Here is a 20217-nt window from a genome sequence, read left to right on the forward strand (position 1 = left end):
ACTGTCCGCACAGACTCACAGCAGACAGACACACAATGGCCTTCATGCCTCCATTTAATGGCCAAGCTAGCACTGCCCAGATGACGCCCAGGCCCCAGTAGGAAGTCTCCCTCCTGCCTGCTGTCCCCTGAAGAACCCTCCCCAGCTGGTGCCTCTCGGCCTTACTAGCAGCGGTCCAGTCCAGTCCCGGTGTTGGGGGCAGCCTCATCTCAGCTCCTTTAGCAAGCTGTTGACAGAGCCCAGCAGGTCCCGGAAGTAGCCCTCGTCCTCACCATCTTCGAGCTCCAGGGCAGCCAGAGCCTGGTATTCAGCCTGCAGGCTGGCCAGCATCTTGCTGAGCTGGGGGTCCTTGTGGTAGTGGTCCCGGCAGGTGGCCAAGAGGGCACCCAGCGTCTGCAGCACCTTTTCGCGGGCGTCATGCTCAGGCAGCTCCAGGAGGTGGGCAGTGATCTCACACCAGCCCTGTTCTCGCAGGCCCGGCAGGAGGTGTACCTGGCGATACTGCTGCAGCTTCTCTGGGGACGTCTCCTGGGTCAGCTCGGCCTCCTCCTCGGCAAACATCTGCCAGGTGCCGGGGTGGGGAGGGAGGAGAGGACAGAGAGAGCAGTCAGCTCTGCCCTTCAGAGGCAAAGGCACATGGCTGACAGTTTGCACCCTCTTTCTTCATCCCCTGGGGCTTCAAAAGCCTTTCATGGGATGCCAGCGGGGTTCATGGTTTCACACATGCTCCCCCGTCCACCCATCTGTCCATCCATCCACTCATCAAAACAACTGTGCAATGTGCCAGATGCTGGAGAAGCCAAGATGGAGACATGGTCCCTGCCCTCAAGGAGCTCAGAGTCTAGCAGGAGAATAAAAATTAACTGAATACAGTGGTGCCTCGGTTTTCAAATGTAATCCATTCCAGAAGACCGTTCGAGTTCTGAAAGGTTTGAAAACAGCCGACAGCTAGGCCTCAGGATCTTACACTCAACGGAAGCTGCGTGACATGTTCGACTTCCGAGGAGTGTTTGAAAACCGAAGCATTTACTTCCAGGTTTACAGCGTTCGTCAACTGAAATGTTCGAAAACCGAGGTACTACTGTAATTCCTAAATAGTATGATACATTTAGTCCAGCAGCATAGTGTGGAGGCAGACAGTCTGGGTTCAAACTCCTGCTTCATCACTAAGAGCTGAATGATCTTGGGCTGGCACTTAGTCTCCTCAAGGTCCAATGTCATCATCTCTCACGTGGAGATGACATAACCTCTCAGGACTGCTGGGGACTCAACGCGAGCGTGAACGTGCAGCCACACTCGATGACGGTGCATCAATACCAGTTACCACTACACCGCCTACACCTCCGCAAATGTTAGCCAGACCAGCTGTGTGAGCAGCACTGCTACCACTGACCTGCGCCCTCGGAGGAGTCAAGAACAAAGGACAGAGGACGATGGCATTTCCGAGTCTTGAAGGGTAAGTGGGAGCTGTTCAAGTGGACATGGTGGAGGGTCCACACACTGAGGGTCGCAGCAGCAGGCCGGGGCCCACCTTGTGTTACAAGAATGGCCGGTTGTTCTGGTCGATGGGCACAGAGCACACAGAGGCCTGCGTGTCCCTCCAAGGAGGGTGGCCTTCACGCTGAGGGCCTGGGCAGGTGCGGAAAGCTATACACCTGGCCTGTGTCTGTAAAGTGCAGAAACCCAGCCCTATCAGCAGAACATGGCGAGAACCCATCCTGCCAGGATGCCAGAGGCAGGAAAGGAAACACCTGAACCCTAACAAGTTAGCAGCTTTTTTCAAATGTCAGAGGAAGGCTATGCAGAGGTGGAGGGTCGGCGGGGTGGAAATGTCCCATATGGGCCGTACTAAACATACCTACAAGAAGAAAGAAGGAGTCTCGCCCTAAGTCCAGGAGAGAATGAGGCATGTAGGGGACAGAGAAGGCAACAGGGAGGACCAGGAAAAGATCAGGGCCCACCTGATGGCCATGGGGCCCACTGGAGCTGGTGGAGGAAGCAGGGTCAGCATCCTGGAACAGAAAAGGCTAAGAGGGATATGGTAGTCCTTTTCTGACCTTATCCTTGCGTCCTGCCAGCTCCACCTTCAAAACATCCCAGCGCTCCCAGCTCTGCCACGTGCCCTGCTCCCCTCTGCACTTCTTCAGTCCACTGCCTCCTGCTCCCAACCTGCTTCTTCCCATCCTCTGATGGCAGACAGTGATGCCTACCCCGAACCCTTCACAACGGGCGTTTCCGATGATGAACAGTAAATCCCTTCCCCTCCAGGACCTGCCCCTGCCTGCCGTTGGCCTCGTCCCCACACACACCCTCACTCTGGCACCTGTCACACTACCTCTTCCCCAGGGCCCTTGTAGGAGCAGCTCCCACTTCAAGTACACTCGAACACAACCTGACTCCTCAGTTAACCTGACTCACCCCTCAGATCTCAGCACCGCTCCTGACTCCCCAAAAGAGGTTGGGGCTCTGATCATAAGCCTCCGAGGCCTACATGCTCTGGGTGATTCTCTGAAAAGTGTCTGCCTGGAAGCCCCAGGAGGGCAGGGACCACAGACCTGGCACAGCATCAGACAGGCAGACACCCAGTCACCACTTGTGGAAGGAACCAGCGGCGGGGTCACTCTGTAGCCCTGCAGCTCCAGGAAGCACGAGAGGATATGGCTGCCCACCACAGGCAGGCACCCCCTCTCTGCAGGAGCAGCGGTCTGGGAGGGGGGAATCCAGGGGAGTCCTCCAGTTTAGCTGCTACCTCCCCACACCTGACACACCTCCACCTTCAGGTGGCTCTGGACCCATCCCCAATGTGGCTAGCTCTTCACATTTTCTGAGGAACCACAAGAACACAGAAGCCCTGAGTCCTCCAGCGTAGAGTACGGCTGATCTGTCCTGAAGCTCTCTAACTGCAGGGGGGATGGCTGTCTCTGTACTGTTGGCAGAGAAATGCCAGGCCCTCCCTGATCTTCACAACACCCCAAGCATCAGAGACGGGCTCCGGGCCGGCTGACTCAGGGCAGCTTTGGTCACTCTCTGGGAATGAGCTGACGTCAGCGCCCACCAGGCTAGGGCTGGGCCAGCAAAGGGACACCTGAGGCTCCAGAGGAAAGAGATCAGTTTCTCCTGGGAAATGACAGTCAACGTACATGTCCTTCTCCAGGCTCACTGGTCCACTCCCAGGACAGCGGTGCCTCGGCCTTATTAAGTGGGTGTGAGCACCACAAGGCTGCCTGCTGTTCTGAGAAATGGGGGTTCTGAAGCTTAAAGAAGGTAGAGGTGGGGGAAACAGAGAGAAAGAAAGAAAGAGAGAGAAAGAGAGAGCGAGAGAGAGACGGAAACAGACTGAGAGACCAGACAGGCCGAGAGAGAGAGAGAGAGAAAGAGAGAGAGAGACAGACAGACAGAGAGAGACAGAGAGAGACAGAGAGAGTAAGAGAGAGGACGAGCCCACAGAAAAGCCATAGCTGACAGAGAGAAGCAGCGATGGACAGACAACCCCAACCCTCCGCCTGAGGCCTGGGGGAGGGGTGCACAGAGCCGGGGAGGCGCAGGGAGGAGGCCTGGGCCCCCCAGCCTCAGACACACAGCACTGGTTCCAGTGGCTGCCTAGCACTGCCCCACCAATCCACAGTCTGGCTGTTCCAGGGAGAGTGTGATCCGAGACAGACAGCTGAGAGAGCCCTGCCAATGCTCTTTGCGGCAGCTGAACTACGAATCCAGGCCTGGCTGGTTTTACTCTCCTTAATTAAGACACTTTTTAGGCTCACAAAGACCAAAGTGGGCCGGACACCAAGTCTCTTCCCAGGCGGCAAGCACCTGGGGTCCCCGGGGCCCCTCCGGGGCAGCCATTCTGAGCCTCTGCCCAGAGCCAAAGCTCCCAGAGGAGGCAACTCCAGGTTTCCAGAATCTTAAGATTCAACATCATTCCCGCCCTTGGCTCTTGGTATCCTGTCTGCTGTGACTGTGACAGCTCCCAGACCCAGCTGCTCCATCCCACTGCTCATCACCCCACACTATGCTTCAGCCACGTGACCTTTCATTCTACGAAGGGCTGATCCTGGCTATTTCTGGCCTTCGATCTCGCTGACCCCTGGGCTTGCACACTTTGCCCTGACCAGCCCCCCACCCTGCCCTTTCCCCTCCTCATCAGCTCTGAGGTTTCAGTTTAGCAGTCACTTCCCATAGGACCTCCTTCCTGATGCCTCAGAAATCCTGGGTTCAGGGCCCTGAGTAGGGGTCCCCACAGCATCCCTGCCTGCCTGGCTCAGAGCTGGCACATTTCTCAGGAGCACTCACTAATGAGGAGAGAAGGATGGACGGAAGACACATGGGAGGGAGCCAGGGTCAAAGGGCCAGAAGCAAACACAAAGCAAAGTGACGGGGGCCAGGGCAGGCCTGGGCACTCACCTTCTCAGTAACCAGATCGTAGAGCAGGGTGACCACGCGTACGGCCAGCACCTCTGTGCCCTTCTCCTGCACCAGGCTCCTCAGAACTTGCAGCCCCCCCAGCTTCAGGAACTGCTGCTGGGCATAGGGGAAGTGTCGCAGCAGGGAGCACAGTGCAAACAGGACCTGGGGAGACATAGACCCAGATGGGTGACGGGTGAGGGGCCACACAGAGCCGGCCCTGCCCCAAGGCCCACAAAAGGCAGCAAGAAGTGTGCCAACTTCCCCAGTCCAGCCCCCATTCTTCCTGGCACCACCCACTACCCTCAGGTACAACTACACCCCAGAACTCAAGTCTGGGAAAGCCAGGAGACACATGAGACACTTTAACATCGCCCAGTGGACAAACAGAGGCCCAGGGCAGGAAGCCAGGGTGTGGGACCCAAGACCACACCGTGGGAACTGCACCCAGGCCTCCAGACGCCTTGCATGCTGCTGTGCTGCTTTAAGTGAGAGGGACCGCTCCCCAGTGGACGGCCACTCAGGCCCCCTAAGGTGACATGCACAGCCTAGAAAGGGACCCTTGCCTTTCAGGCCCCATGGGTGTGCTGAGGGCTGGGTAGGAGCGAGCAGAAACCCACCTTCTTCTTTGCTGGGAGAGGCTGCTCCGTGGCCAGAATGACTAGCAGCTTCTGCAGGGCTCCCCCCTCGATGGCCTCCACCTGGACCTTTGGGTTGCTGGGGGGAAAGCAGAGGAAAGCATGACTTTGCACCTACTCACCAACTTGGTGGTACAGCACTGTGCGCAGCCCAGGGACCAGGGTGGTTAGGGAGCTGATGCCGTACCAGCGAACCTTGGGGAGACAGTGTCCGCAAAGGGGGTTCCCACTCTGGACAAGCTAGAACTTAGATGGGGAACAGAGACTACTTAGTGTGGATCCACCTGTACAATGGCCTGTGGCACAGATGACAGGGCCAAGGGCCCTGCCAGCCTCCCACTCCTCAGCAGCCAATGGGCTGGGGGGATCTGAGAAGCGAAATCACCAATTCCATTTGAAGGTCCTTCTGATGCTGAAGGCGCTATGTCACTGTCCTCCTATGGCAAGCTTCCTCCCTGCTCCCCAAACCGTGTGGGGTGCTCCTCCTTCTATCACCCCAGGCACATCACACACTGAGGGGCAAGTACCCGTGGGTCCTAGGAGCAGGGACCCATTCCTCTTCTCTCTGCACCTCGGTGGAGCACACACACAGCTTGTAGTAAACGCTCATGGGAGGAAGGCAGGAAGGAAGCACAAGGTTCAGGGAGCCTCTGAATCCCTGAGCAGATCCGAAAACAGGACCAACCCAGGGCCTCCCTACCAGACCTCCATTCTGTGAGCAGCTACTGTGATTTTCTCTGTGCTGTATTCTCAGCGCTCAGCACAGAACCTGCCATATCATAGGACCCTGGACAGTAGGGAATGCATGAACAAACACATGTATACAACCCTGATTGTGCCAACCAACAAACGAGCAACTGAAACACTCAGAAGCCAGAGCTGCCTCTGGGACGCCTTTCCCCAATCTGGGCTAGAGAAAGAGTGATGAGATTCAAACTAACATTTCAGGCACAGCTCTCCTGGTTGAAAGGATGCAGGGTATGGAAGGTGAGACCTCCGTTAGGGCAGGATGCCAGGCACGGGACACGGCTAGGAACCCCAGCAAGATACCCTTTTGCAGGATCCTTGCTTTCTCAGATCAATTTAATGATCAATTAAGGAACCAGTGCCAAGCACAGGGACCTATGTAGTTAGGCCTGTGAGGAAAGTCAAGGCTCCCTCACCAGCCACTTACGGGGCTTCAGAGAAGAAAGGCAGCAGCCTCACAAAAAGCCTGAGGCTGCCTTACCTTAGCACGGTTCCCAGCTCCCTGGAGACCCCAAAGCACCTGTTCCCCCCACCAACCTTGCAGGGGGTCCTCATGGATCCTGGAAAATGAGGCAGGGTGCAGACAAATCAGAGGGAGTTGGCTCCTGGTCCAAAACCCAGTGTAAAGGGGACACGGGTAGTAAGAAAGCATGCACACTGCTGCTTGTGGGAGAGGGTCCATAAAAGCTGGCCAAGCGGCATGCTGGTGGGGCCCGCGTGAGTCGTAGATGGCCCACCCTTTCTCCTACCAGGCACCAGCTTCAAGGTTCAAAGCAGACAAAGCAGACCTGCTGGAACATGGACGGCGCCCTCAGCCCTCTGAGTCCCTTCGCAGCCTCTCGGCCAGAAAAGACACGCAGGCTGGGCTCCGACCTGTCCTACTGCAGCTGCACTCACATCTGAGGAGCAGCCCGGAGATGGGCCGGGGCTCTGGGGAAGGGAGGCTGACGGGCAGGTGGGGGCCGATGCCTGGGGGCCTCACCCTGCTCCCCTAACTTGAGAAAGGCAGCTGTTTCATCAAAGAGTGAGCTAATTAGGACTGTCTCTGCCCACGTGTGCCTGAGGAATGCTCACCCACAACAGGCAGGGTCTAGGAAAAGACAAAGACCGCTGAGAAATTCACACAAATGTCAAATACTGCCTTTCAAGGAAGGGGGGCCTGCGAGGCACGACATCACGTCAACCGCGGGGAGTCCCACCCAAGAGTCCCATCCTCCGGGGCCTCAGAGTGACAGAGACGAGGCCCTCCAATGACAGCACACGAAGCTTTGTCTTGTCTGCAAAGCTGCTGAGAACGAGATGCAGAGACAAGACCGTCATCCAGCCAAGCAGGAAGACAAGATCAGAGCTCGGGAACAGAAGGGGTGTCCAAGGACCCCGGTCTGAGCACACTGGGTCCAGGGACAGGGCCAGCAGCCTGTCACCAACACGCGGTGGTACTGGGAGCGGGGAGAGACAATAGGCAGGAGACTTGGACTCTGCCTGCCCACGTCTTGCCTGGTAGAAGGGGAGAAAAGACTCAAACCCCTAAAGGGAACCAAAGCACAAACAGGGGCAAAGGGGGCAGGCACGTACTATGTAGGCAAATCCTCCAGAGAAAAAATAAGCTGATTGGAAGTGAAGGAAAGATGCCAAAAGCCAGTAAGAGATATGGCTTCCCTGGTACTTCTTGTCCACGGGAGCACCAGTCCTAGGAAACATGGAGAGGCAAGCCCCCGCGAGGTCACTGCTCAGAGAAGCCCACGCACAGGACAGATCCTTGGGGAAGCTCGGCCTGCTCTCTGCCACTCAACACCGAACAAGCCAGGATCCACACTTATGAGAGGCGTCACCACCAGATTCTACTGCCAGGTGTCAGAGTGAGTGAGTGAGTGAGTGAGTGAGTGAGTGAGTGAGTGAATGAATGAATGAATGAATGAATGAATGAATGAATGAATGAATGGCTACGTAACTTTAGGCCCGACCAGATGGCGCTGAACCTAAGGTCTGTAGGGGTTCAGGAAAGAACAGGTAAGTCTGGGTTAGAAGAACCAGGAGGGATGGGAGGTGAGACTGTAGGAAGCTGGCGTAGAGGTGAGGAAGACAATCTGCGGAGAGGAGAAAGGGCAGGTGCTCAGGGAACAGCATCAGCATAGGCGGAGAGGCAAGGAGACCTTTCAGTGGAAGGCTGCCTTGGAGAGTCATTGAAAATGGGGCTGAGGGGCTGGCCTGGTGGCTCAGGTGGTTGGAGTGCTGTGTTCCTAACGCCAAGGTTGCCGGTTCGATTCCCACATGGGCCACTGAGCTGTGCACTCTACAGCTAAGATTGTGAACAACAGCTCTCTCTGGCGCTGGGCTGCCTGTAAGCTGCCATGGGCTACCGTGTGCTGCCATGAGCTGTCATGGGCTACCGTGTGCTGCCATGAGCTGTCATGGGCTACCGTGTCCTGCCATGAGTGGCCGGTAGCCATAGTGAGTGGCCAGCAGCCAGCGTGAGTGGCTGGCAACCATTATAAGCTGCCGTGGGGTGCCATGGGCTACTGTGTGCTGCCATGAGCAGCCAGTGGCCAGCGTGAGCGGCCAGCAGCTGGTGAGAGCTGCCCTGAGCTGCTGTGAGCGGCCGACTGACAACCAGCGACCGACTGCTTCAGCCGGGGGAGCGCAAGGCTCCTAATACCAGCATGGGCCAGGGAGCTGTGTCCTACACAACTATAGTGTTTCCCCGAAAGTAAGATCTAGCTGGACCATCAGCTCTAATGCGTCTTTTTGAGCAAAAATTAATATAAGACCCGGTCTTATTTTAACATAAGACTGGGTATAATATAATACTAAGTCTTATATTAATTTTTGCCCCAAAAGACACATTAGAGCTGATGGTCCGGCTAGGTCTTATTTTTGGGGAAACAGGGTAGACTGAGAAACAACGGCTTGAACCAGAATGGGGGGAGGGAGACGGAAAAAAGCGGGGGGGAAGAAAAAAGAAAATGGGGCTGAGAGGTGCAGCTGGTCATAGTGCCAAGGAGGTCTGCTGACTGGGACCAAGAAGGGGCGACAGGACCCAGACACTGCCCAGCAAACGGACTCTGCTCCTGCTTCTCCTTCCTCCGCCCACACCCAAGGCAAAATGGGGAGTGGAAAACAAGTGCTTCTGGGGCACAGATACCAGAGAGAACCCAGGAGCAGGACCTTGCTCAGAACAGTAACATCAGGGATAGGAGATAAGCTAGAGGACACTCGGAGCCAGGCAGAGCCACCAGTCCCAGGCTCTGGCAATGTAGTCTGTGCCTAATCTGCCCAGCAACTCTTCAGCCCCACCTCCCAGCACAGACACCCTTTCCTCCCTTCCTTTGAGACACTGCTGCCTCTCCACTCCTTGTGGCCCTGATGGGGTGGGTCCCAACTCCCCAGGCTACAGGGGAGGGCCTGTGGCCCAGTGCTGGCCCATGACAATCCCCCCATCACCAGGGCCTCAATGGGTGGCCCAGGACTGGGCAATCAGAGCCCCTCAGTCTCCTACACTGGAGTCAGGACAGAGAAAAGCTCTCTTCTCCACAAGGTAGGTGGCTGTAAGCCAGAAGCATCTGCAGCCATGCCAGCAGCGGCTGGGTCCCCATCCCCATGGGGGAAGCCCATTTAGATGACAAGAGAATAGCGCTCATACACGGTAGAAGGAAACCAGAGGGAAAGAGAAAGCCTGATGCCTTAGTCACTTGCTGAAATCACTTTCATAAGGCAATAAATCGCCTTTTTCACCTGCAGCAGTCCTGAAGGGCCTGGGTGAGTAGAGCAGGACCATGGGCCAAACATGGGGAGCCAAGTAGCCTCAGGAGCCCTGGGCCCTGACAGCTTAAATGAGGGCCTCCACATAACCCTGGGCCCTGCCCCAGGCCTCAGGGTTCCACACATTTCAGGGGTTCCATACAATACCCTCTGAAAATAGCCTTTTAGCGCCACCCACTCAAGAGGCTGAAGAAAGGCAGCAGAGGGAGGGTGGGGAAGACATGGCTTACATTTCCAGATGGCATCCAGTCCATCCAGGCAGGGACAGCAGAAGCAAAGCCCGTTGTTTCTTGAGCAGTCTGCCCTGGAGGGGCAAACGCCAAGATGCTCTCAGCCTCTCTCTTTCCAGGCAGCTCTGCCTTGGGCTCTGAATACTCAGTGCTGTTGCTTTGAGGGAGGAAAGGCCCAACACAGCTTAGAGTGAGATCTAGGGAAGGGGCCAGGGCCAGGCCTGGAGAACCCTTGGTGAGAATCTTGTGAACAATGGCTGATGACCTTGGGCAAGTCCCTTCACTTCTGCGTCCTTGCTATCTTGTGTTTAAGATAGCATAGCTAATAATGCTAAAATGCCAGCTGACGCATGTGACTGAAAGGTTATGATTATAGTGGGTTTGCTACACAGAGGCCTGACGGTATCCTTGAGAAGGCAGCTTTATTCAGCCCAGGTACCTTGGGTACATAACACCGGCCTCATCCGCCTCCTGCCTACAGATTCCGGACCAGAGCTGCAGGGTTCGGGGTGGGATGTCTTACTGGCTGGAAGGTGGGTGTCCTGACAGTTGGGGATTTGAGTGAGTTAAAAGGGCGGGGACCTGGTATGCCTTAGTGACATCAGTGGCGCCGATGTGCTCAAAGTCAACAGAAGGATATTAAGGACAGAGCTGGTCTCCGATGAGATAAATGGGAATAAACCTCGTTCAGGGCAAAGCCGGCTGGACTGAATAAATACCATTAGCACTTGGATGACTGGGATGTTCACAATCAGCAGGCGAGTCAGCTGCCTGTGTGCAGAGGGGCGGCAGCAGCTGCTACTCTGTATCCCAGGGGGGCGGGGGGGCCGGATTACAAAAATGGAAGTGATTGCATTTGCAGAAACCAAACCGTTTGGGTCAGGGTGACCGACGTGGGCAACCTACCAAGGGTCAGTGGTCCGATTTTAGCTAACCCAAGCCAAGCAAGTGTCTGGGGTGGGGGGTGAAGCTGATCTCAGGGTGTGCACCAAGCTGGGCAGGGGTGGGGGGCATGAAAACGCTGCCCAGGAGCATTCAGAGACAGGAGCTGCCCTTCTCCATCCCTGGCACTCAGGACTGGCTATGTAATTTTCAGGCCCAGTGCAAAATGGAAATGTGGAGTCCTTGTTCAAAAACTAAACAGAATTTCAAGATGGTGAGGGCAGAGCATTAAACCAAGCTTGGGCCCGTCTCAGTGTGGGGTCCTGTGCAGCGGTACAGGTCACATGGCCACAAAGCAGGCACGGCTGGCACCACGGGTGTGTGCAAAGAAACAGAAAATGCACAAAAATCCTGCTGGGGTGAATGGAACTACAAGGACTGAAAAAAGGGAGAACAACTGGAAAAGGTGGAGCTCCGGGGTGGGAAATAAGGATTAGGTTGACACCTTAGATGGGGGCTGAGAAAACACTAAGGTGAAGCCCCTGAAGCAGAGCCCATGTCATCCAGAGTCCCAGTCCAAATGTAGTCTTGTCCATGGGACACTGGGGACACAGCGGGTACGTGCCCCCTCAGGAGTCCTCAGTATTTCTAAGTAGGACAATATCATTTCTTTTCATTCTCAATACAGAGGGGGAACCACCATTTTTCTGAAATGCTTCTGGAAAAGGTGCTGTGCGGTGTGGAAAGGGGGCCTATCTCAGGGGATACGTGGTGAGGCTGAATCACTGGTGGTCCTGCCTGGTGATACTGTGCACGCTCACCTTCTCGCCCACAGAGAAAGATTCCTTCTCTGGTGGCCTCATCCTGTCTGTGCCCTAGCATGTGGCCTTGATCATCTGTGGAACACAGGATTTACAGGATATATAATCCTGAAATAGGTAGGTCCATTAGGGATCTATACTAGCCTGCCATCTAGGGAGTCATAGGCCTAAGCAATCAATCAATCAAGATATGGATAATTACCAACTTGAATAAAAACAGAATAGCTTCATCAAAAACATAAATGCCACATACCACTCTTCCACCGGAAAGTGAAGAAACAAAACACCTGGCCTGTAAGGAGCCTTATACCAGCTAAGTGTGGAGGGAACCACACTGGGCTCCTCAGAACTTCCATTTGATACTGGGGGAAGGATAGGAGTGTCACTGGACCCACTCATACATAGTTCCCAACCAGAAGCCAGCCACGTAAGCAAACGTGGATGGCCACAATTCACTACTCACAAGAATATCTCTAGTGTCTCCTTATACACACACACACACACACACACACACACACACACACACACACACACAATCTGCCCACCTCTGGAGAGATGAGGGGTACCAAATGTCTACAGATAACTGGTAGCTCTCAAATGCAGCTCTGTATCACAAACACCCAGGGTACTTTTTCCCCTTAAATCATTTCATACTGGTCACTTAGAAAATTACACAGGAAAAATAACTGAACAGAAAAGTTGCAAAATAGTCAAAGAACTCCATCAAGAGTCACCAATTGTTAACATTTTACCACATTTACTTTTTCACTTTCTTTTGCTATATAGATTTACACATACTTTTTCTTTTCCAGAACATTTGCTGCCCCTTTACTCCTAAATATATCAAGTGCGAATTTCCTAAGAACCACAGTGATCAAAATCAGGAAATTAACAATGATACATGATCTATAGATCATTAGACTTTGATCTATAGATCATCAGATATTTTAGAATATCCTTTAAAATATCCTTTTTAGAAACATAATTTTGGTCCAAGATCCAATCCAGGACTCCAAGATGTATTTTGCAGACTCTAAGCCTCCTTTAACCTTGATACGACCTTCCTTAGCCTTCCTTTGTCTTTCATGACATTGACAGTTTTAAAGAACACAGGCCACTTGTAGAACGCCCCTTAGTCTGGATTGTCTGACGGGTTTTTCATAATTAGATTAAGGTTATGCACACTGGCAGGAATAGCACAAAAGCAATGTTAGTCTCTCAGCACGTCATATCAGGAGGCACGTGATGTCAGTCAGGCCCACAACTGCTCATATTCACTTTGATTACTCAGTCATGGGGGCATCTGTCAGATTTCTCCACTAGGAAGATACTATCTGTCCCTTTGAAATTAATAAATATTTTGTGGGGAGACACCTTGAGATATGAAGACTGCCTGTTCCTCATCAAACTTTCACCCAGTAGTTCTGGCCTTCATCAATAATTCTTGCTTAATTATTATAATGATGCTTGTCAATGATATTCAAACTCCATCTGATTTCTTTTATCTGTATGTGTTGACACTCTACCTGAAAGAAGAGGTTTTCCTTCTTCCTCCATTCATTCATTCATTCATTCATTCATTTATATCACTGTGGATTCATGGATTCTTATTTAATCTATGGGTTATAATCCATTTCTATCACTATTTATTTTGATGCTCAAATTATCCCTGATTTAATCAACAGAACCTTTCCATACTGGCTCCTGTGTCTTTCTGACACATTTCCATCATTCTCTGAGCACTTCCTTACTTTCTGGCACAAGCTGTACTTGTATAAGATATTGTACTTTTCCCCCACCAGCCATGGAATCAGCCATTTCTCCAAGGAGCGCATGGAGGCACTTTTCGAAAACTCAACAGATTCTAACCTTATCCTACACATATTAAATCATGACCTCAGAAGATGGGGCTCAAGAACCTGACTTTTGTAAATGCCCCTCATGATTGTCATCAGTTGGCCTAGCACTGATTTGAGCCAGACTGGAGCAATAGGGAGGTAACCACTGAACAAGGCAGCCTTAACATTAGTTCTTTTATTTTTTTTATTTTTTTTATTGGGTAACAGTGTGTTTTTCCCAGGACGCATCAGCTCCAAGTCAAGTCGTTGTCCTTCAATCTAGTTGTAGAGGGCGCAGCTCAGCTCCAAGTCCAATCGCCATTTTCAATCTAGCTGTGGGAGGCACAGCCCACCAGCCCATACAGGAATTGAACCGGCAACCTTGTTGTTGAGAGCTCGCGCTCTAACCAGCTGAGCCATCAGCCGCCCACCAGCAGCTCAGCGGAAGCTCAGCTCATCATTCTCTTCAATCTAGTTGCAGGGGATGCAGCTACTGGCCCATGTGGGAATTGAACTTGCAACCTTGTTGTTAAGAGAATGCATTCTAACCAACTGAGCTAGCCGGCTGCCCCAATGTTAGTTTTAAACTCTTCCTATTGCTAGAGAAATGTCTTCTGATTGAGCTGAAATCTGTTTTCATGAAGCTGATACCCACTGGTCCCAAGTCTACCCTCTCAAAATAGAAAGGGCTGCCTGGACCTGCCCTGCCAGGTCAGCCCTTCTGAAGCTTAGGAGCAGCCAACTGTTCAAAGAAAGCTCCCTTCTGACGATGGGGCATCACTGGATCCTGCTAACATTCTCTGTGAGACTCTGGAAAGCCCCCAGTGCTCTACGGGATGCTGCTCCATGTGCTGACAAATCCCTGCAGAGGTGGTACCAAAATATACCCACAGGGCTCCAGCCAGACCAACCCCTCCAGAGTCCAGTGGGCCCAGGCACCTCTGCTCCTAATGCCTCAGGCCACATCTAGGCTGTTGGTACTGGTGTCACATTACTGACGCACACTGGGCCTGCCCACGTCAAATCCCTGGATGCTGTTCACATGACCCTCTGATGAGCGAAGTGGTCCCCAACACAGCCCTGAACACAGCAGGCAACGAGCAAGTTACACACAGCATGGGTAATATAACACCACAGGTTTGCTTCTCAGTAGTAAGAATTACTTTTTTAACATGAACATGGGTTATTTATAAAATTAAAAATTTAATAACAAAATTTAAAATGTCACTTAGCTCCCTCGGCCCTTCATCCTAGCCTGTCATTATTCTTTTGGATTCTCATCCTGTCACTTACCCAACATCTTGGTTATCCCCTTGTGATCTGTGTCCTCTGTCCCCAAGTCCTCACATAAGAACTTGAGCGCAGGTTGGACAGGACAGAGTCTGACATGAGCTCTTTGGCACATCACTCCCGTGAAGGCTCCGTTGACACTGAGCCATTTACATAAATCCACATTAGGTCTGATCGCTCAAGTAGCTACACATCCACGTGTCTTTATCATCATTTCTCTACCTGACCTATTAGATTATCGTAACATTCTGCCAAATGCTTTCCTGAATGGCAGGCTCCCTCTGTATCTATAACATTGGACTAATCTCCCTGGCTGGCAAATCTTTCTGAAAAAGGCAATTAGAATTGGAAGGGAACATAAGAGAGTCTTCTGGGGTGCTGAGGTCTACGAGGTATGATCAAAAAAATATGGTGAATATTTAAATTAAAAAAATTTTATTACAGTGAAAGACACATTGCCATTAATTCCCCTCAAAAGACTCCCCCTCCCTCAAACACACTGATCCCATTGTTCTTGCCACTTTCTGAGGCAGTTCTGGAAGTCCTCTTTTGTGAGTGTCTTTAATTGCACTGTCATGGCTGCCTCGATGTCCTGAATCGATTCAAAAGGTTTACCTTTTGTGGTCATTTTGACTTTCGGGAAGAGCCAGAAGTTGCACAGTGCCAGATCCAGTAAATAAGGTGGATGAAAACATACCAGAATGTTTTTATTTAACAGAAATTGCTGTACTAAAAGCGATGTGCAACACGGAGCCTTTCCATTGCGATCAAAACACAACATGAATGCTGCTGCCAAGTATCATCCAATGGAAAGGCAGGGATCCTCAATAAGGGAAGTGGCGCATCAAACCTTAGTAACAGTGTGTGACAAGTTTCAACTTATTTGGTTGAGAGAAGGTGTATTTTAAAATGTGCCATAAATCATCCTCCATTATGACAACACTCCGTGTCACACATCGCTTCTGGTAGTTTCTGTCAAATAAAAACATTACAGTGTGTCCTCATCCACCTTATTCAGTGGCACCGTGTGACTTCTGGCTCTTCCCCAAAGTCAAAATTATTCAGGACATCGAGGCAGCCATGAAAGCACAACTAAAGATACTCACGAAAGAGGACTTCCAGAACTGTTTCAGAAAGTGGCAAGAACAATGGGATAAGTGTGTTCAAAGTGAGGGGGAGTATTTTGAGGGGAATTAATGGCAATGTGTCTTTTACTGTAATAAATTTTTTTTATTTAAACATTCACTGTATTGTTTGATCACACCTCATATTTCTTAACCTGGGTGCTGGTTATATGGGTATATTCACTTTTAATAAGTTATCAAGTGGTATGTATAAGATTGATGCACTTTTCTGAGGGAGAGAGGGAAAGAGGAAGGAAGGAAGGAAGGAAGGAAGGAAGGAAGGAAGGAAGGAAGGAAGGAAGGAAGGAAGGAATTAAGCATTAAACCAGTCTGGCAAGACTAGTTTTTACCAAACTCATGCTAACTCCAAGAAATCATCTCTTCTCTTTAGAAATACTCACAAATCCTGTTTCAAAAACTTGCCCTGTTATTTTGCAAACCAAAATAATTACTCATCCTGTCTCCTTGCCTCTCTCTCAACCCCCATGATGCCACAAAGATTCACACACACAGATGTCATGATGATGTCCATAAATTTTCATTTGATTTTTTAGATTCTAACTAATTTGGAAAAGTCAGTGGCTCTTTTCCTTCTTCCTCACACTCTTGGGCTCAAGTTCCTCCTTACCACGCTTGTTTTACTCTTTCTAGCAAGAAGGCCGTTCTCCTTAAAGAAGTCAAAGGCAAAATAGAAATAAACAAAGGATGGAGATGCCCCTCTCTTTCATCCACTAAATGAATCATCTCACTGAAGCAGGAGGCCAAAAGACTTCCTTGCCACTCCCCTCACTCTGAACACTAACTGCTCAGGCAGGTGCTTTACTCTTAGCATCCCAGGTCTCTCCCACCTGGTATCCCTGACAGTGCACTCAGAGTGACCCTTCTTCTCTATCTGTTCTTGGTTAGAGGACCCTTTTTCATCTCTCAGACAATAGCTCAATTCCAACTGCTCCGTACGTGGCCATGTTGGTTTCTTTAGGTGTCTCCTCTCTTTCTTGCAGTAATCACGTATGACTATATTAAGCACATTTCATTTCTCAAACTATGAATCATCTTTCCTCTTGAAGCTCTTAACCAGACATTTTATGTACTTTTCCCTGGACCTTCTAAAATCTACTTTCCCCCAAACTCAGGGAATTCTGCATTTCCCTTGGCTTCTGAAAACATGGCCACTTTCTGCTCAGGTCCCTGACACTTTCACTTCACCAAACAAATACTTCCTGTTGCTCAGAATATAATTTCAGTGAGGCCCTTTTCCTTATGCCTTCCTTAACCATCTGAGAGAGAAAATGGTCAGAAAAATGAGTTAGGAATTAAAGCAAGTCAAGAATTGATCAGAGTATTGTTTCCTGCAGAAGGACATTTCCAGCTGCTGAGATTTGTAAAGACCTACAGTGAGTGTCACACCAACTTACTTCTGCACCAGTTTTATAATCTCAATTCAAAAAGCCTCTTCTACACTGAGGGTAAATAGCTGATATCTTATCCTACGGATGGTTTGTTTTTTGGTGGGCTGAGAGCCAACCGTCTGGACTTTTGTTTCACCAAAAAGCCCAAACTCAGTAAGCAAACTAGTGAATAAGACCTGCTCTGGGGTCAGAGAGGAGACCTGGGTTCCAGTCCTAGCTCCAGTGTTTTCAAGCTGTGTTACTAGGGTAAGTTGCTAAACCTCTCTGGACCTCTGTTTCTCCATCTGTAAAATGGAGATTAATAATGTTTCTCTCATGGAATTGTTATAGGGATGAAGTGTGATAATATATAAAGAGATTAGTACAATTTCTGACAAATACCAAGCATTCAAATAACAGTTGTTTTTATCACAATTATTATATACTATTTAATGAAAATTACTATTGTTACTTTTCTGCTAATAAAGAGTGCCTGGGTTTTCAGGTTTCTCAGAAGTGGGAGGGGCTACCTGTGGTAGGGAACAAGGAAGAATATACCACCTCCCACTGAGTGGCCCTAGATTCTCATTCTCAGCTTCTCTGGCTAAATAGACAAAACCAGTACAGAAAGGATTCATGGGGGAGAATGAAATTAATAAGCCAGAGGGAAAGACTGGGAGGAAGGATCAAAGAAGCTAATTAGAACTGGCTAAAGGGTGGGGAACACGGAAGAGAGAGGGCTAAAGAGAAATTATCTATGGCCTATAATTATTCAAAGAATGTCTCCCAGTAATTGTCTCAGGCAGTCTGAGGGAGGCGAGGTAGGAATAACAGGGTTAAGCAAAAGAAAATTCAGGCTAAAACATATGGGAGATTTTTCACACAGTGCAATTTATCAAGTTTATTAGAGAACACAGAGAGGGTGTTACTTTAGGTCATCTATACCAGCTGGTGGCATAATTGTCCCCTTAGTGCTGGGGGCTGAGGGAGAGCAGAGCAAGCCAGATCCCTCACAGTAAGAGGGCTCCAGAGAAAATCCCCTGGCCAATCCTTGTTCCAAGTTATGGTCAATATACCTCTCTCAACAGGCCCTTTCTGTCTCAGGAAGAACTTCCTTCCTCACCCCAATTCTGTTCTCAAGAGTTCTAAGATGTGTGCTGGGAAATCAATCCCTCCAACCTCATCTCCTCAATCAGAGCCAATGGAATCAAGCGGGGCCTATTTTGCTTTTGCTACACGACTGCAGAAATGTTTATGAATGAGCCATCTCTTAATAGCAAAAGGAAAGGCAATGATCGTGGGATGGTCTATAGCTGAAAATGACAACACTGAAATGCTTCGATTACAGGATTTGGAAGTCATATAGACTACAAATCTCTCTGCTGTGCAACATACATAACAAGTCCCCAAAATATCCTTTGTTTGATGAGGTTTTGCTCAGAGATTTAAGGTTTCTGACAGTCTAAATATGGTGAACAATATGGTGAACCATCCAAATATTCTGCATCACTGGTATTTGGAAAGATCATTATGAACAATTAGTTCTAGGGATGAAATGAGAGGCAAGTGCAGCACCCAGGCTCCTGGTTTTCCATGGGAGTGGAGTGGAGGGGTGGGGGGGACCTCCATGGCCTCCTCGGCCAGCTCCACTTCATGTGGCTGGTCTCATGGCTCAAGTGCCCTAGTCACGTCTCTCACATTGTGACAGAGGAGACAACTGAGAGCAGTGGGTCTGCTGGTTCCCTGGCCAGGCTCTGGGCTCACCAGGTCTCCTCCAGGTTAAGAAGACACAGAGCTTCCTTTGATGCAGGAACAAGACTGGGAGGCCTGACCTTGCCAGGGGCCCTTAAGCCTGACTCACCAGAGACAGTGGAATTGGAGGCTTAAAAGGAAAGTGAAGACTTCCCACTCTGTGGAGACCTTTAAGAACTGGAGAAAAACCCCAATTACCCAGAGCTTCTGGAGACAGAATGATGGAATGTTTCGTTGGTGAGCACGCTATTTGTCTGAGGCTCTTTTCCCAGTCAGCTGGCTGAGAAATTCTGACGGGGCCCAGAGTGCACAGGGTCTTCAGCTAAGCATCTTGGGGCCAGAGCAAAGGATGAAAATAGTTCCTGCCCTGTTAGACAAAATTAACAGCCAACAGAGACATGCAGAGAGGTACTTTACTGCACAAGTCACTGTGCAAGAGGGGTGACTTCAATATTCAGTGTAATCTCAAAAATGGAGGAGGGCTTAATCAGGAAGCTGTCCTGGAAGAATGACCTTGGCGAGATCAAAAGTCATTAAGATAGGAGGAGAAAGGCTAAGTATCTGTATGTATTACCCAACTGAAATCAGATAAAAATCTACTTTTCTTTTCAAAGAAAATGTTAAGAATCACCTTCCACAAACCCTTTTAACTCTTTTTCTAATAAATCATTGAAAGGCCTTCTGCTAGAATCATTTTAATGCCTCTGAAAAAGTTGCACTCATAAAATAGTTAATGTCAAAATGTAAATGGTTTGTTTAAGATTCAGCAATTGTTGCTGAATCAAACACAAAATCTCTATGGCTTGAATAGCAAGGGAAACAAAAGGCTTGACGATTTAGTGCTCGTTAAAGCCTGTCTGGCTGAATTTTAGATTGCAACTTAAAAGAAAAAAACATTAAACCAGTTCAAGTGTAAACTGACATATGCATAGCAGTTTTCAGCTGCCTGCAAATGGGGCAATGACACCACCTGGGATGTGACCTGCACACACCAAGGCTGAGGGTGCATATGGTCCCATGTCCAGGGTGTAGGAGAGCTTGAGGTGAGCAGACCCCGGACAAGAAAGCACCAGGGTCCCAGTAGGGCCTGAGTTTAGCACTGCAGAGGGGACCAACCCCAGTTAGCTCGTTGCTGCAGAAAGGCTAGGGGAACTGAACACAGTCAAATGCTAGGCAGGGACTGCTTCTGCCTGGGAGAGGTGGGAAAGCAAAAGCTTTTTGCACTCCCCTTCCCTTTTCTGGCCTTGCTTTTCAGACACTTCCACGAAGCCACAGGGGGACTCCTGCCCCACTGAATCTGAGACAGGCCTGGTGACCCTCACAGGCTCAAGTCTGGTCTTAGAAATA

The 20217-nt window shown here is 50.3% G+C and overlaps 1 protein-coding gene across 4 annotated transcripts in view; it reads right to left on the reverse strand.

The window, feature by feature from the left end:
* Positions 1 to 36: 36 nt before the first annotated feature.
* SIL1 (SIL1 nucleotide exchange factor) overlaps positions 37 to 20217 on the reverse strand; it is a 183624-nt gene continuing 163443 nt past the window's right edge. For all 4 annotated transcript variants that reach the window (XM_019740406.2, XM_074313593.1, XM_074313592.1 and 1 more), the window contains 3 exons: positions 5022 to 5118; positions 4402 to 4566; positions 37 to 561 (listed from right to left, as the gene is read on the reverse strand). In XM_019740406.2, coding sequence (XP_019595965.2) covers positions 205 to 561; positions 4402 to 4566; positions 5022 to 5118 — 619 coding nt within the window. In that variant the 3' untranslated portion in view covers positions 37 to 204. The remainder of the gene's footprint in view (positions 562 to 4401; positions 4567 to 5021; positions 5119 to 20217) is intronic.

This window comes from Rhinolophus sinicus, linkage group LG10, assembly GCF_036562045.2.
Source record: "Rhinolophus sinicus isolate RSC01 linkage group LG10, ASM3656204v1, whole genome shotgun sequence".
Taxonomy (NCBI): Eukaryota; Metazoa; Chordata; class Mammalia; order Chiroptera; family Rhinolophidae; genus Rhinolophus; species Rhinolophus sinicus.